General features: G+C 35.3%; 1 protein-coding gene across 1 annotated transcript in view; it reads left to right on the top strand.

Annotated features, from left to right (window-relative positions):
- KIF14 (kinesin family member 14) overlaps nt 1-6,674 on the top strand; it is a 31,690-nt gene extending 25,016 nt beyond the window's left edge. The window contains 7 exon segments of the mRNA XM_068406137.1: nt 233-352; nt 2,715-2,789; nt 3,445-3,499; nt 3,502-3,539; nt 3,542-3,584; nt 3,723-4,088; nt 4,495-6,674. Of these exon segments, the coding sequence (XP_068262238.1) occupies nt 233-352; nt 2,715-2,789; nt 3,445-3,499; nt 3,502-3,539; nt 3,542-3,584; nt 3,723-4,088; nt 4,495-4,529 (732 nt within the window). The 3' untranslated portion in view covers nt 4,530-6,674.
- The last annotated feature ends 8,316 nt before the right edge of the window (nt 6,675-14,990 follow it).

The following is a 14,990-nucleotide window of genomic DNA, read 5'->3' as shown; positions in this document are numbered from 1 at the left end:
CAGTAATCTGTGATTAAGTACCACATAGAAGTTTCAGAAATCTGAAGAAAGTTAGGAAAAGGAGGTTAAAGTGCTGAGCCCCTGTGGTCCAAGAATGAGATGTGACTGAATAGACCAGCACTGAACAACTTGCTCAAACAAAATTACGTTTCTAGCCCGCTATGGAAAATCCATTTAATTTGAGACTGTATCAATTCCATTAATAATTATATTTTGAACCTTTATTTTAAAGGAATTCATATTTGCCGTTTATGATGGAGTAGGCTCAGGGCTGGAGTTTCTCATTGATGCTGTACAGGAAAAAGCAAGAATGGTGCAGAAAGAACTTCTGAAACAAGATCCACAAAATGAGGTGAGATGAAAGTAAGATTAAAAACTACTACTATATCTTAGAGGCACTTCATCATGTCCTTTTATTTTTCAGCAGTTCTGTCTAGAACGTTTATAGTAGGAAAACAGTTATGATTAGTAACACAGGTTTGAGATGGGTGGTAAGCAGGAATATTGACTTACAGTCTTGCAGAATTTTTTAGTGTTTTAGCCTTTCACCCATATGTAAACTGAACGTTTAAGTGTGTTTTATTTAGAACAATTTCTCTGTGCATTGGAGGGCATTTTGTGTAAAATTTCACTGTGTAACCATGAAAGAGAATATGAGAACTGGCACAAGGGAGCAAGTGGACCTCTTATTCTGTATACCACTGTTAAGTTTGTTTTGTAAAAAGATTGCATATTTAATATGTAATGCTTTATGATCCTGAAAGTTAATTGTTATTTTATATTGATAATAGTAATCACCTCTTCTATTACTACACTCCCTGTTATTGTCAGGAGGATTATTAGAAAGTTTGAAGACTTCATTTTGTCATACGTTGTTCGCACAGTCCTAGTCCCAAACAGTATGCTATCTAAATATTAAAATAGTTCAGCGTTATCTTTTAAAGAGTTAGTCTTCCCATGTGCTTAATGCTTGGGGTATGCTGAAGCACTTTGATGAATTGGGCACTCTAGAGGGAAATTGTTTGACTAAAGTAGCTATTTAATAGCACAGAAGTCAGAAATGTCCTGCTTGGTTTTGTGTCATGCACAGAAATCACAGCTGACTTTCAAATACTTTCCAGGTATTACATCAATGGGAAGCTTTTATCTCTCATAGTAAGACCTCAATTTAATTATTCTTGTAAGTTCAAGAAGAGATATTCCTACTATCTCATCAGAAATAGATGTGTGCATACTTCCCCTCCCAGATAGCAGTTTAGCAGTTATATTTTATCAAATTGAATAGGTTTGGGGTGTGGTGTGTGGGTCTTTTTATTTTTTATTTATTTATTTTTTTTGGATATGCTGAAGCCCAGAATTGTTCTGGGGAGGAGTTGCTCTTCATGAAACAAACATATTATTACTGGTGTGTCTAGTGTATTTTGACATTTAAAGCAGAACAGACCTCATTACCTGCCGAATTCAGTAGTGGTTTGGTTTTTTTTGCCTGGAGGGGCTTTTTTTAAGCTACAGTCTGTTATTTTGTGCTCTTATTTTGCTTAGGTGGCAAATTGTGAGGAAGATGATACTATAGGGAGTTATGCAAAGTAGAGAATAAAGTATAAGGAATAAGCACCATAGTTAAAAATATTTCTATGATTGTATGAAAATTCCAGTAGGCAAGCTAGAAGTACCCCTTAGAAATAAGCCACTTTCTTAGTGGGTGAGACTTTTTGACAGAAAGCCTGGCTGAATTCCAAGGAGATACTTTGGAAAGACTGAAATGTTCTTCAGCAAGGTACTAGATGTATATAGGGTACATGCTTCCTTTCAGTGTTTTGATATATAGGCTTGTTCTGCCACTTTTCCTCTGAATAAATATGTTTTGTACAGACAGCATGCAAGGCCAAAGGTGACAGTTTACCTATGTCTGAGCAATCATTTCTTCTGCCCCATGTGTTTCTATTTTTTTGTTATTTTTCCTCAAAGTTGAGAAATTTTCAGAAATGTGGCCAATAACAAAATCTCCTTAATGACTTTGGATATATAAAATATTTCTGAAGAATTTGTTATTACTCAAAATACATGACGTGGGATAAATGTTCAAATCAGTTGGAGAAGAGCGATAAATTGCTTGTCTCAAGAAAAGCAAAAACTTCTTCCTACTCTGGTTTTCACTGTTGCCATTCTTAATCCTACAGATAATAGTGAAACTGTCCAAAATCTTTTATGTTCCTATCTGCTTGCTTAACTCCCAAATGCTTCATGTTTCCAGCAGAAGGAATTGAGCAGTCTGCTTTCCAGATAATGGTGTTCACTTGCAGCAGATTGCTATGTACCTGCAGGATTCCTGTATGTGCTTGTCGCTGGTGGAACTAATGTGAAGTCAGGGAGAGAGCACCAGGGTATTAACTAGGAGATTACCCTGCCACTTAGAATGACAGTGATACAAAAGTTACAGGACAACCTTTCTTTAGCAAATACTTAAATTTGCTTATTCGATCCTCTTGTGTTAAGGGGTTATTTAAAACCTTGCAGATATAGTTAACAATATTTTCTACTAGTTAACATTTTATTTGAAAAATTACATGTTATGTTGCAGAAAACATTACTTCTGCTTTTGAATATTTTTCTCATTAGTATGTCAGTGTTCATTATTATCCTTCTAAAATATTAATGTACTTTTTACTTTGTCTTGAATCAAGTATACAATATAATTAAAAGTTTCTTTGTAGATTCAAAATCGAATAAAGGATAACGTTGTGGCATTAGCCAGATACCTGGAAAATAATATCTCTAATTGCAGAAAGGTAAGAAAAATGTTTCACGAAATGTGTGCTTTGAGTCTGAGGTTTAAATTTAAAGGATGCATTTAACAAAGAGGAGGAACTGAAATTACCTTCTGTATATTTACAATTGCATGATAACGCTTCAAGTCTCAGTGGCGTTCTTGTGACTGGAATGCTAGCTTTTCTGGCTACTGCATTTCCACCCAAAACTCTTTGATTTTAGTTTTACCTAAAGTATTTCTGGAGGTACTTGTATCTTATCTGCCTTCTTTTTGGGCTCATCATGAAAAGCCTAACCACCACCTGCTTTGTTTTCTTTTAAGTTGAAAGCCTCAAGTTCAGTAACACTAGTGTAATTGTGTTATAACTACTGCAATAGTTTATGGCCATAGGTATCAGTATTTTGAATTAAAAGCCAGGATAGATGACTTAATCTCTTCTAAGAACCAAACCTTTTCTGGATTTTACAGTTCCATTTGCCTTTTCAAAACCCCCCCCCCTCCCCGTCAACTGTCTACACTTCTCGGAGCTCTTATGTTTTGTGACTTGGCATCACTTTCATTTTTTATTTCAACATTGGCCTGTGTTATGTGACTGAATCCATAATAGGCGTGTTTAATAGTTAGTATACTGTCATGTATTTTGGTTCTTTTTAAATTGCTCTTTACTAATACAGAAAGAAATAGAATCTCATTTACCAGAAGAAGAATCTCTGTATCAGGATATAAGAAAAGCACTAACATTGCTGCGAAATACTTTGAATTGGAGCAAGTTGCCTAGATGAAGTCTGTCAAATTGTTTCTTCTACATTACAAGGTATTTAGCTGGTTTACTACCTGCTTTGATAGTAACCTGTGGGCTACAGGAGACCTGTAAAGCAAGGGGGAGGGAGGGCTACTTGGTCTGTCTTTGCAGAATGCTGCATTTGATTCTTCCTGCTTTTGTTTTTCATAGGGTTGTACAGAAACACAAGCCCTCTCAGAAGCTTTGCAGAAAAGATTTGTGTCATAGCTGGATATTTTAACAACTATTTCAGTTTATTTGCCTTGTCTTCTACTTCTGCAAACAATACTATCCAGAAAATACCTTTTATGAATTTGGATGAATTGGACTCTCTGGTTGATTCCCTTATTATGAATTTTGAACTTGAACAAGGACAGCCATCGCTGAAATCTCAGACTCTCTGTAATGACACTACTGAGACTCAAGGAGGACAGGTTGAAACAGGTCAAGTTGAATTTGCTTGGAAACAGAAGGGGATTCCAAAACACACACACAAACTCCAATCTGCACCTCCATTTCCTGCAGAGCTTTCACCTGGTAGGATACAGTGGGTATAAAATGCTATTATCAAGAAATTCAGGGAAACTCCTTCCCTTTACGTGAAGGGAAAGCAACATATCACAAAGAGCTAAAATTATTGCTAATATTATTAGTAAGTGGTATGAAAGTAAATGACGTGACTGTATAAGGATAAGAACCCTAAATTTCACCAAGAAAAAATGGAATTCCTTAAGGGGCTGTTAGACTTTAAAATATAGGGCCTTTTGTTTTATTAAAAGTCTATTATTACCTAAGCCTATAAGAAATAATTTAACGCAGTAAGTTAAAAATCTATTGGAGATAATATGAATGGAGAACTTAAAAACTGTTGGGGAATAACTAGGAAACACAGTAAACGCTTGGTAGGACATTCACATCTCTTCATCTTATATCTTTGACTTAGGACTCTTGTTTAAGAGTGGAAGGAGACTCCTTTGAAGGGCATTTGTAACATACATTTAGGTTGCATGCAGTTAGATAAGACGACTGCCTTCCTATCTGAGATGCTTGAAAGGTACATGATGCGGATACCAAGATTTTTGTTAACAGTGTTGCTTCACCTCTGCTGCATTATGATCTAGTACTGCTACTGTAACTTTAAAGTGATTTTTATGGCTTTAATTTTTTTAAATGTCAGCCTCATTTTTATTTTTTTTTAAGCAAAGCAAAAACTTTGTATTTATTTCTGTAGGGGAAAACTATGAGAGATGGTAAAAGTACTTTACAACCTTATTTGATGAATGGTTCTTTTAGTGGTTTTGTAGTCCATTGAAAAATCTGGGCTTAAAGTATCTCTGGTGCTCTTCAACTTGATCTGAAGTAAGTTCATGTTGAGTGTTGAGCTAGCAAACTATCTTTTAATGGCTCAAATCACTTTCAGTACTATTCATAGTGGATTAGAAGCATAGCTCTTCCTAAATAATATGTAAGTCATCCCATGAGGTTGTAGAGAGCTCTCCCAATCAACTACTTCCTTGTGCTTTTTACTGTAATCATTGTTTAACCTCTTACCTTTAGTCTGCTGGCTGAAACTAGTGAAAATTAACAGCGAGGATGAAAATGAATTTGATTTCTTATTCTTTAGTACTGGGTTCTAGGATGCCTGGACTTAACATATTTTACAACAGTGCTGAGAAATTCATAAGTTGAAACCTAAATTTTTTCCTATATATCGAAGCTTCCAAGATAGATATTCATAGCCATCATCTTTCCTTCTGAGGGAAGATGCTCAACACCTTAAGAATTTCAGTCTTTGAGAACATGTCAGGTTCCTAGAACTATTTCTGTGAAAAGACTACAGTAAAGACAGTCAATCATCCTTTTGCTTTGAAAACTTTCACGCTGTAGTTATAACTGATGCTGTTATTCAGTGGTTTTGTGCTTTTCTGATTTGGAGGAAACAGGGAAAGGTAATTATGCTGAACCAGTAACCTACATACGTTTTTCTTAAGACTAGTATACCTTAATACTTTGTCAAAAAATGTCTTGCAGTGCAGTCCTGCCATCAAAAATATTCAACAATATTTATTGCAGCTAATATTTTCCTTCTCACATGAGGTGTGGTGTTGCTTAATCACTCTCTACTGTAAAGGCCTTTACAAGTCTGCCTAAGGGTTAACTAAGTATATTCAGTTGTTCAGATTTTTATGCTTTAAAAGGTAAGAGAAACCTGGTATATTTCTACTTCTGTAAATGTATATTTTTGTATTTGGCTGAAAGTTTTAAAAACATAACTGGTTCTTTTGAATCATGTATCTAAGCGTGAGCATTGTAAAGAGTAAAACTAAATCACGTAACTGGTCACCAATTTTTACAACTTCTAAGTGTAAATTCCTTGTCTGTTTCCTGTGTACAGTTGTTTCTGAGACCTTCCTTTGTCACTTGAGAGTACTGCTTCCTTGCTCAAAGTATTGTAGTGTAAAAATCTGAATTAGCTAAGTGTTTTTTCTGTAGCTCAGAAGTGAAACAAAACAAAAAGAATTCTTTACCTAAGTTTCTTTCCTCTATTAAGACACTTATTCAGCCTCTAAATGTGTGCTGTTACTCATGAACTAATCTTGCATCTATTAATGTCACAACACTCAATCCCTTCCAATCTCTGCTAATAAATATAGTGGTGTGATGTCAAGTCCCCATTGCAAAATTATTCAAATGTGTCCCTGGTGTTCCACCTGCCCAGGTGATTCATCATGTTCGCTTTTGTTCTTGTATTTAATGAGAAGCATTGCTCAGAAAACATCTTGGTTTCTGTAATTCTGTGTGGTGTTATGAGATTTTTTTTTTTGTCTGTTTTTCTTTTTTCTTCTTTCTAAAGCTGAAAGACAAGTTCTTCACAAACTTGGAGCTCAAACTGACTTTCAGTTTTTAGCCTTTCTGAAACTCAGGAGAAAGAGACCATGCAAACAACTGGGTTTCTGATAGAGTTTTAACTGAGGTATTGGATGGGCACCCTTAATCATATCAAATACAGCTTTTGCAGGATGAGTGAAAATGTTGCTAATAACTTCCTGCTGCTTGGTTCATTTTTGGGTTTTGTTTTTGGTTTGTTTTTTTTTTCCTCCATGCTAACTAACCATGTCTAATCAGTCAACTAATCAGTCTTTCTCTTATTCACATTGTTAATACTATATTGATATTTTAGAATAAAATGTTAACAAAATCTACTTTTGGTAGTGTTTTCTTCATCTTGGTGCTCTTGTTACAGTTATATATCATTGAACTGCTTCACTCTTAGGATACATATGGTGACTATACATCATCAGAGTGAGCTAGTGCTCTCATAACATATTGCATTAATACATCAACAAGCCTAGCTGAGGCTTCAGTAATCTATTGGTGTAATATACCATAAGGTAAGGTATATTATAACTATAGGCTCGTCCATCTATAAGTTATGAATGTCAAGGAATTGGGATCATAGCAGGCAGATTTTGGGATGGATTGATTTGAATGGTACATTGTTTTACTAGTCTTTCCAAGGAGCTGGAGGTAGGTGTGGATTAAGCTCAGGTCAGCAGAGGAATTGACATGGCTGAACACAGTATCTGCATGACCTGCTAGGCATAGTGGTGAAATGAAGTAGAACCTAATATCGTTGAGATAAAGGGCTGTGCAGTACGGTCCAGATAGTTTCATCATCTTGCATTTTTGCAAGTGACTGTAAAGTCAGGGTCTGGATAGCTTCTTGCAGATAGTGGTAATACGCAGAAGAATCTTCTCATGATAGTACCTTTGGAGTTTCTTCTAAACCATGAACTAAAGCAGACACCAAAAGAGTGTAATTTAAGTAGAGTTTTTACTATAGTATGTCAGAAAGTTTATTACTTTTGTAGGAATATATATTGGTGTTGTAAATTTCTCTGATGGGGGAATTGAGATGGGAGTGGATTTGCAACCAGTATTTATTAAAACACCTTTTATTAATCAACTTGTTAATAGAGTTAAGATGTTTACTTTCAGCAGATAACTGTTCATGCAGTACATTGACTTATTCCTTCACACTTCACTTGCACCCACACATAAAAATCACTCATAGCTACAAGGTTGGAACAACAACTGAGCTTCTGACTCTGAAGTGGAGGCTCATGTTGGCTTACCTGTGAGACTTTGATGTGCTATACTCCTCAGCATGTATTGCTTCCTCTCTTTGGCTAATGTTTTCTAGTTACTATTTCTCCATCCACAGCAATAGGTACCAATAGAGCCCGTTCACACATGCTTGCATGGAAGGGGCTTTTATGGCTTTGGCTGAAGCTTAGTCACTATCGTAGCTGATGTCATGCTTCTGCTAAGAGCACTGAATTTGGCTCTCAAATGTACAGTCTTCAGCTCTGTGAAAGAAAAGTTGAGTGAAGTCAGCAATGTGCTTGGGCAGGGAGTGGGAAGTGTTATGAAGAATGTTTAGAGACCTGAATGGGATGTATTGTTTACGGAAGATTTGATGGCTTTACTTTGTTCTACTCATTGATGTAATCTGTAGTTTGTGGGTTGTTTGTTGTTGTGTTGTTCTCATGTTTTGTTTTGTTTTTTTTGATGTTTGTTTCCTTTAATGTCTTATTCCCTCAGGAAAATATTCTTCAGTCAGATTTCAAGTAAAAAGCAATTAGAACTTTATGTGCTTGACCCATGGATTTTATTGACTAACATCAAAGAAAAAGAGGGGGACTTTGTTCTAATTTTAAATATAAAGGGGGGGGGAGGTGGGGTATTCAGACTTCTGCACCCTAGTTTCATTTGAAAATAAGAAACTAAGAAAAATCTAATGAAATAAATTCTCCTCATAATATGTCACTTAAAGAAGTTAATAAGAAATAGGTGTTTCTTCAGTACTTTATTTGAAAAATAGTGCAACATTAATAAAAGATATATAATGATTCTGAGAGTATTGATCTGCTACTTTACTGCTTTTTTATAACTCAGCCTCTAGTTTTATTTGTCTCATAGGAGGAAAATAAAATTTACACATTTTAACATCATCCAGCATTAATGCATGAGGTAAAGTATTGCCAAAAAAACATTATGTAAATTGATTTTTGTTGTGGAAATTGGTAAAGCCATGGGAGTCAAATTAACTGTGATTAGGTACTAAACTGTTCATTTTTATCCCTAATCAGGAATAAGAAACATCTTTATTTCAGGTAAAGATAACAGTCCTGTGAGGAAGTATATCTTCAGAAAATGAACGCCGGATTACTTGAAAAGCCTTCAAACAATGTTAGCCCGTCTTTATTGAGACATGTTGTATGTAAATGCACTTTTAGAAAAAAGCGCTTTCTAGCTGTGCTTTTTAAAGAACATGTACCACTGTTGGAAATTAATGATAAGTAAACTCTTCTAGCACGGGCTGACTCATGAGAATACTCTAGATAAAGAAAAACAACAAGCTGCAGTTTAGATTTAATTTGATCCAGTAATGGCATCTGCAGGCAGAAGAGGAGAATACATCTGTTTCACCTGTGCAAATACAAGCTATTTTTGGACAGGAAACTTCTCATTCTTTATATACTCTTAACATAGTGTGATTAGATGAGTCCTGTTGCTTTTGTATATTTTGCAACGTTTATGATTTTGTGGTAAGGTGGGATGTTGTTTGGTGGTGTTTTCTTCTTTTTAATTATTATTTTATGACAGCATTTTAATTCCCTTCCTAGCTTTCAGTAGGATCCGAGATTGTTTATGCCTTTTCCCAAGGAAGGGCTATTTGTTTGGGTTTTTTTTTTTTTGGAGTCCTAATATTTTCTTTTTATATATTAAGAAAAAAAAATAGTATTTGCTATCTTTGTTTTCTGCTCTTTTTAGGACTAGAAATCAGTATATGTAACAAGATTTTGTTACTCTTGAATTTTTTTCATGCCCTCTTGTTTGTTTGTTTGTTCTTGTGTCTTTAGTATGTTTATGTTCGTGATAGTACTGGTTTCTAGAATAGGAGATGGTGTATATAATCTAATCAACATTCATCTAATTTGATTGTTGCAGTGAAAATGGGACAAAACTGAAAAAGAGGTCTCCTGAGCTAATATTTCACCAACAACAAGCACCATAGACAACATAAATATTATTTCAGGTATCTTTCAATCTGAGTTAATTTTGAATACCTCTAGTAATTAAAGTAAGTCCAAGTAAATTGTAATCAACAAGATGTATGAATAGTTGAGGGAAAGGAAGTATCTGAAAAAACTCATGGTAGTCATCTGTAATTAAAAAAAAAAAAAAACCAAACCCACACCAAAAAACCAAACCACCCCCCATTCATATGGAGTTAAACTATACTTGATGTCTTTCAGGCAAATTCCTTAAGCCTATTGCAAGCATTACTTGATTAGTCTTTACACAACTCTAGTAGCTTAATAACAAATACTTCACTTATATTGCTATGTGCTATTGTCTGAATAGTTCAATTTTTTTCTCATATAGATATGTATAGCATAGAAACAAACTTCAAAGGTTAAAAAACCCCAAACAAATAAATTAACCATGACTACTTTGCTTTGTTATTTACGATACTTAGAACTCTGGATTTTTTCAACTGTTGTTTGTAGTGATTTAAATAAATGTCAAACTACATGTTTAAGTGCGTTTTAACTGGTACAGCCCTGGTTTTGGTCTCACAGCCTACTTAACTGTTTGTATTATATGTTGGTATGAAACCTTCTTTTACGAAATTATGGTAAAATGATATGTGTGTTGATTATTTATGGTAGAAACGTACTAATGAATTTCTACCCCTCCCCCTGGTGTGTAAACGATTGTATTGATAAAGAGATTGTTCATCTTGGACAAATGAGAAGCTATGTTACATACAGACATATTTGTGCAAAATCTTGCACTCAAACATGAAGGTATATATGTAGCTACCTAGATATGCATACACATATATAAGCATAGGAGGCACATTTGCAAAATAGTAATGGTGCAAGAACCAGTCGTAGATATGAAGTAAAACTTATTTCCCAAAAGCTGAAGAGTAATTGTTACTACTGTGAGCTCCTGAAAAGGAAACGGAATGGCTGTCGGTCTGTACATCTTTGCTGTGGTGATACTTTTCTTACACCTTTGTATCAGCTAGTTGTGGCAATGAGTTTGGCTGCCTTCTAGGGATTTCTTCAGGCCTTGGTATTGAGTTTTTAGAGAATGTTTTGAATTGTTACTTTGAACATGTGTATTCATTCACATGAACGCTTTTCCAGTTTTCTCTTAAAGTTCACTGCTTTTTATTTTAACTGTATGTGTCCTCCTAGTTCTAGGAACCTGTTGTGCCCTTAGACTGTAAACTACCTGTACTAGAACAGCCCGGTTTATTAACCGCTGCAATGGAAGTCTGATCCTCTGCTAAGACTGCCACAGCAATAGCTCTTATCATAGCATGTTCCATCAAGTTTATTAGTAGCTAGGGGGAATTTGAACGTGTTTGAATGTGTATAGCAAACTACTCATGCTGGCATTCTTCAGGCATTTAACATCACAAAATGCAGTTCTGGGATGGAATTCAGAATTGTATTAATGAAATATAAAAGTAATAATACAACATTTTTAAGAAATAAGCTTTTCAGTATTTTTATTTGCTTTAATCACAGAACTTTTAAAAGCACTATTGCATTTACTATAAGTGTAAAATGAAAATCTTATTGCTTAAAAAATGAATGTATAATGACAACTTAAGTATAGTTCTTATGAAGCATCAGCTGTTAAAGATGATGTTCGACTTACATGGGAGAGAGAAAGAAAATGTAAATCAACTTTCTGAGCACCAAATTGAATCTGAAATTCTCTATTGGTAGTTCGTATCACAACATTACTATCCATATACGGCCATGTATACAAGTGGACAACAAAAACTAAGGTGAATTGATAAAATGTGAAGTTGAAACATGTAAATTAAATGATATTTAATGTTAGATACTTTGCATGAAATTAAATTGTCCTGTAGTTTAATTCTAGAGTATGCTGAAAGTAGGTGTCTTAAATGCGTTTTAAAAGAACATGTGACCACACAGGACTTGACAAAGTCAGAAGGGTAAGTGTGGAATAAAACAAATGCTGGTTTTGAAACTCCTGAGCTATCTTCAACAGTAGATAGCAAAGTTGATAAACAGGGCTCAGTTTGTTGGACTCCTGTTTTGACCCTCCCCTCTCCCCTTACAAGAAAATTCTTTCAGTTCTGCTTCTTACCCCCAGAATACCAAACTGTTCTTAAAAGCATTTGTTTAAATATTTGATTAATGAAGATAACATCGGAAAAGCTTACATCACTGTTAAGTTAGCTGGCCTTCAGTTCTTGTTTGATTATGACCAGTAATATGCAAGTTTAATCTCATAAACTTGGATCTTTTACAAGATGATTAATGAAGTTGTGAAGTGTGTGTATAGTGTATATAAACTTTTTATACTATGCTTACCCCACCCTGAGCATGTAACACACAGTCCAAAAGGAAGTATGCAAAGGTGTTCCTTTGTACTCCTCATCCTGCTGTGCAACAGTGTATTAGTTCTAATTTTGCTGGTTATCAGGAGAGGGAATCCAGATTGCTGTGTAAAAATGCTTAAAAAGTGCTATTAAGTAGCACCGTGAGGTTTGTTCTATGTAGCAAAAGAGTGACAAGGAATAGCCTAATGCAATGAGGGCATTAAATAATTTGTTTCCTGTTTGCATAAAACTTTTGTAAACGTGTCTCTAAATAGTCACTTTTAGACAGCTGTGGCTAACGCTACAGGATTGAACCCATGCTGTTCCCTCTACTGCTGCTATCATTAAAGGGTCACTGACTTTTGGGATTGGCCCAGAGAGACTGCAGGAGTTGGCTCTAGCTTCATGTCATCTGGGGGATCCATACAGAGTGCTCTAGACACAGCTTTTGTTAGATTGCGGACCCCTAAAATACTCCAGCAGCAAGAGCCCTTGCTGGTGTTCTGTGTTGGTGTGCTGCCATGTCCCATGATTATTTCAGGAGATAGCTGGGATGCTTCCCTGCTTAGTTCTACCATAAAAATTACATAAAATCTCCCACTGCCAGGGCTGACTCATTAATTCTCTATCCAAAACAAATTGTCACTTATTAATGCTTCTTTCATGATTCTCTTAGATTTAGATTAGATATTAGGAAGAAATTCTTTACTGTGAGGGTGGTGAGACACTGGCACAGGTTGCCCAGAGAAGTTGTGGATGCCCTGTCCCTGGCAGTGTTCCAGGCCGGGTTGGATGAGGCTTTGAGCAACCTGGTCTGTTGGAAAGGTGTCCCTGCCTGTGGCAGGGGGGTTGGAACTAGATGATGTTTAAGGTCCCTTCCAACCCAAACTGTTCAGTGATTCTATGATTCTTAGCTGTTTTAATTCTGCCACTTGCCAGCACAGTCCCTGAACAGCATTCTCAGAAAAAGACGGATGGTAACAAAATATTCCTATTGTAGCCACTAGATGGAAGTGTTTCACAAGGGTGTACCAGTTATGAGCCCTTTAGGAAGCATCTCCTGACCAGGCAAGGAAGGAATCTCATTGCCACCTAAAAGTTATCACTCATACAATATTAGTAAAAAAACAGTTCCTGTAGAAAAATCTGTTTGGTAGCTTGTATAGGGTATAGGATAACTTTTCTGTTATTTATTCCCTTAAGTAATTATATGACAGCTGTAGTATAGCTGTAATTATGAAGATAGCTGTTCTTATATGCAAAAATATGTACTATCCTAAACTTATTTTTCACATGGTTAGTTTATTTTCAGTGTATTACAGTTACTATTACAAAAAAGCATGTAAGTTTGTTTGTGCAAAATATAGTTCAATAACCATTTTTATCAATATCGCAACTATATTTCGAAAGTAGTGGGCCTAACTACATAATCAATCTCAAGGAGTAAGTTTTACTGTGATGTTCATGTGAATAGCACAGAAAAAATAATTTTATTAGCTCAGATTTAATATTGGAAAATGTAAAGCTAGGAGACATGATGGCCCAGTGAAACAAATCTTATGCCTGTTCAATTTCATTCTTTAGCCACTTCTAATCACCAAAATGCTTACAAATAAGCTAGTGTTTTGCTGCACAGAGGCTTGGATGGCTCCTTATTCCTCTTTGTCTCTCCCACAAGTCATGTAGTGGGTTGAGGATGAAATTCAGAATGGACGTCAGAAATTCTGATGTTTCCCGTTGTAACTGGTAGGTAAGGAATAGCTTACAATCTGGATTTTAACAGGTTAGCTTTGTAAACAGAAGTTGTAAATGTGTTCTAATGGTGAAACTGAGGTTTATTAAGGTTTATATTTCCACTGAATTGACAGAAGTATTATTAGGAAAACCTGTTAACGTCTTCAGAGAAGCTCAATACTAAAGAATTATTTATTTAGTAACTTTTTTGTTCCCTGTTTAAAATAATCCCTGCTGTTTGTTAGCATGCCTTACATCATAATTTAAAGCTGTATCCAAATGTCTAAGAAGATCTGAGATAAGCTATACTTGTCTTTTTCCAGCCTTGGCTACGCTTCTTTTGAAAGTGAGGTTGTAAATCAGATAGTGGGGGGGGTGGGGGGGGTTGTTTTTTTTTTCGCAAGAGATTGATTGTTTAATGAGCAATCTGCATTTACTCACAATCCCACCCCTCCAGTAAAAGCATTAAAAATGGGCATGAAGCAATCCAACTTGTCAATTATTGTGCTTGCAAAAACTCAGACTATAAGTTTAGAAACTATTTTATTAACTGTGTCTTGGTAGCATGGGATTCTTCCAGAATTGTTTTGTCTGCATTTTAGTGGCATTGCAATGGAATAAAGGGGTTAACAAAACCTATGTCTAGATTTGAAATGAAAGCAACAGTTAAAAAAATCAAAGCAATTTTTAAAAAAACCCTTTTTTCAGCTACTGAGCAATACTAAATATTATGCATTTTGCAGACAGTTCAGTAAGATTAGTATTGAATATACTTCCTGATGTATATATCAAGTCTTGCACTTAAAGTTGGGCATTGTTTTTTTGTTTGGATTTTTGTTTTTAGAAAGCCAGAACTAGGTACATTTCTTGATTAGATATAATTTAAAGAGGGGATTTCTCTTTACAGAGTATTAATGTATTTGGATCATAATAGCTGCATCTTGACCTCTCCAACTTCTGATGTTATTGAGTCATCGTAAAACTACCTCCTGTTCTGCTGTGGCTGGAATTGCATGAAAATCTACAGTGTTTCTCATATAGTAGATCTTAGAATGCTTAGCAAAGGTGAGAAACTTATTTCTCATTCAACAGATGGGGAGAAAGTAATCAAGTAGCTTAGATGGTTCCTATCTCTTAGCTGCAAAGCAAATCAGTGGTTTAATTATATCTTTATGAACAGCCCTTATTGAAGAAATAGATTCTTAACTTCAGAAGGATCAGCTTAGCTGAGGTGGTATTTTTTAACCTTTAGAGAATAGCCT

The sequence above is a fragment of the Nyctibius grandis genome, chromosome 8, assembly GCF_013368605.1.
Source record: "Nyctibius grandis isolate bNycGra1 chromosome 8, bNycGra1.pri, whole genome shotgun sequence".
Taxonomy (NCBI): domain Eukaryota; kingdom Metazoa; phylum Chordata; class Aves; order Nyctibiiformes; family Nyctibiidae; genus Nyctibius; species Nyctibius grandis.
The sequence above is the reverse complement of the archived record's forward strand: the minus strand, read 5'-3'. Positions and strand labels throughout refer to the sequence as shown.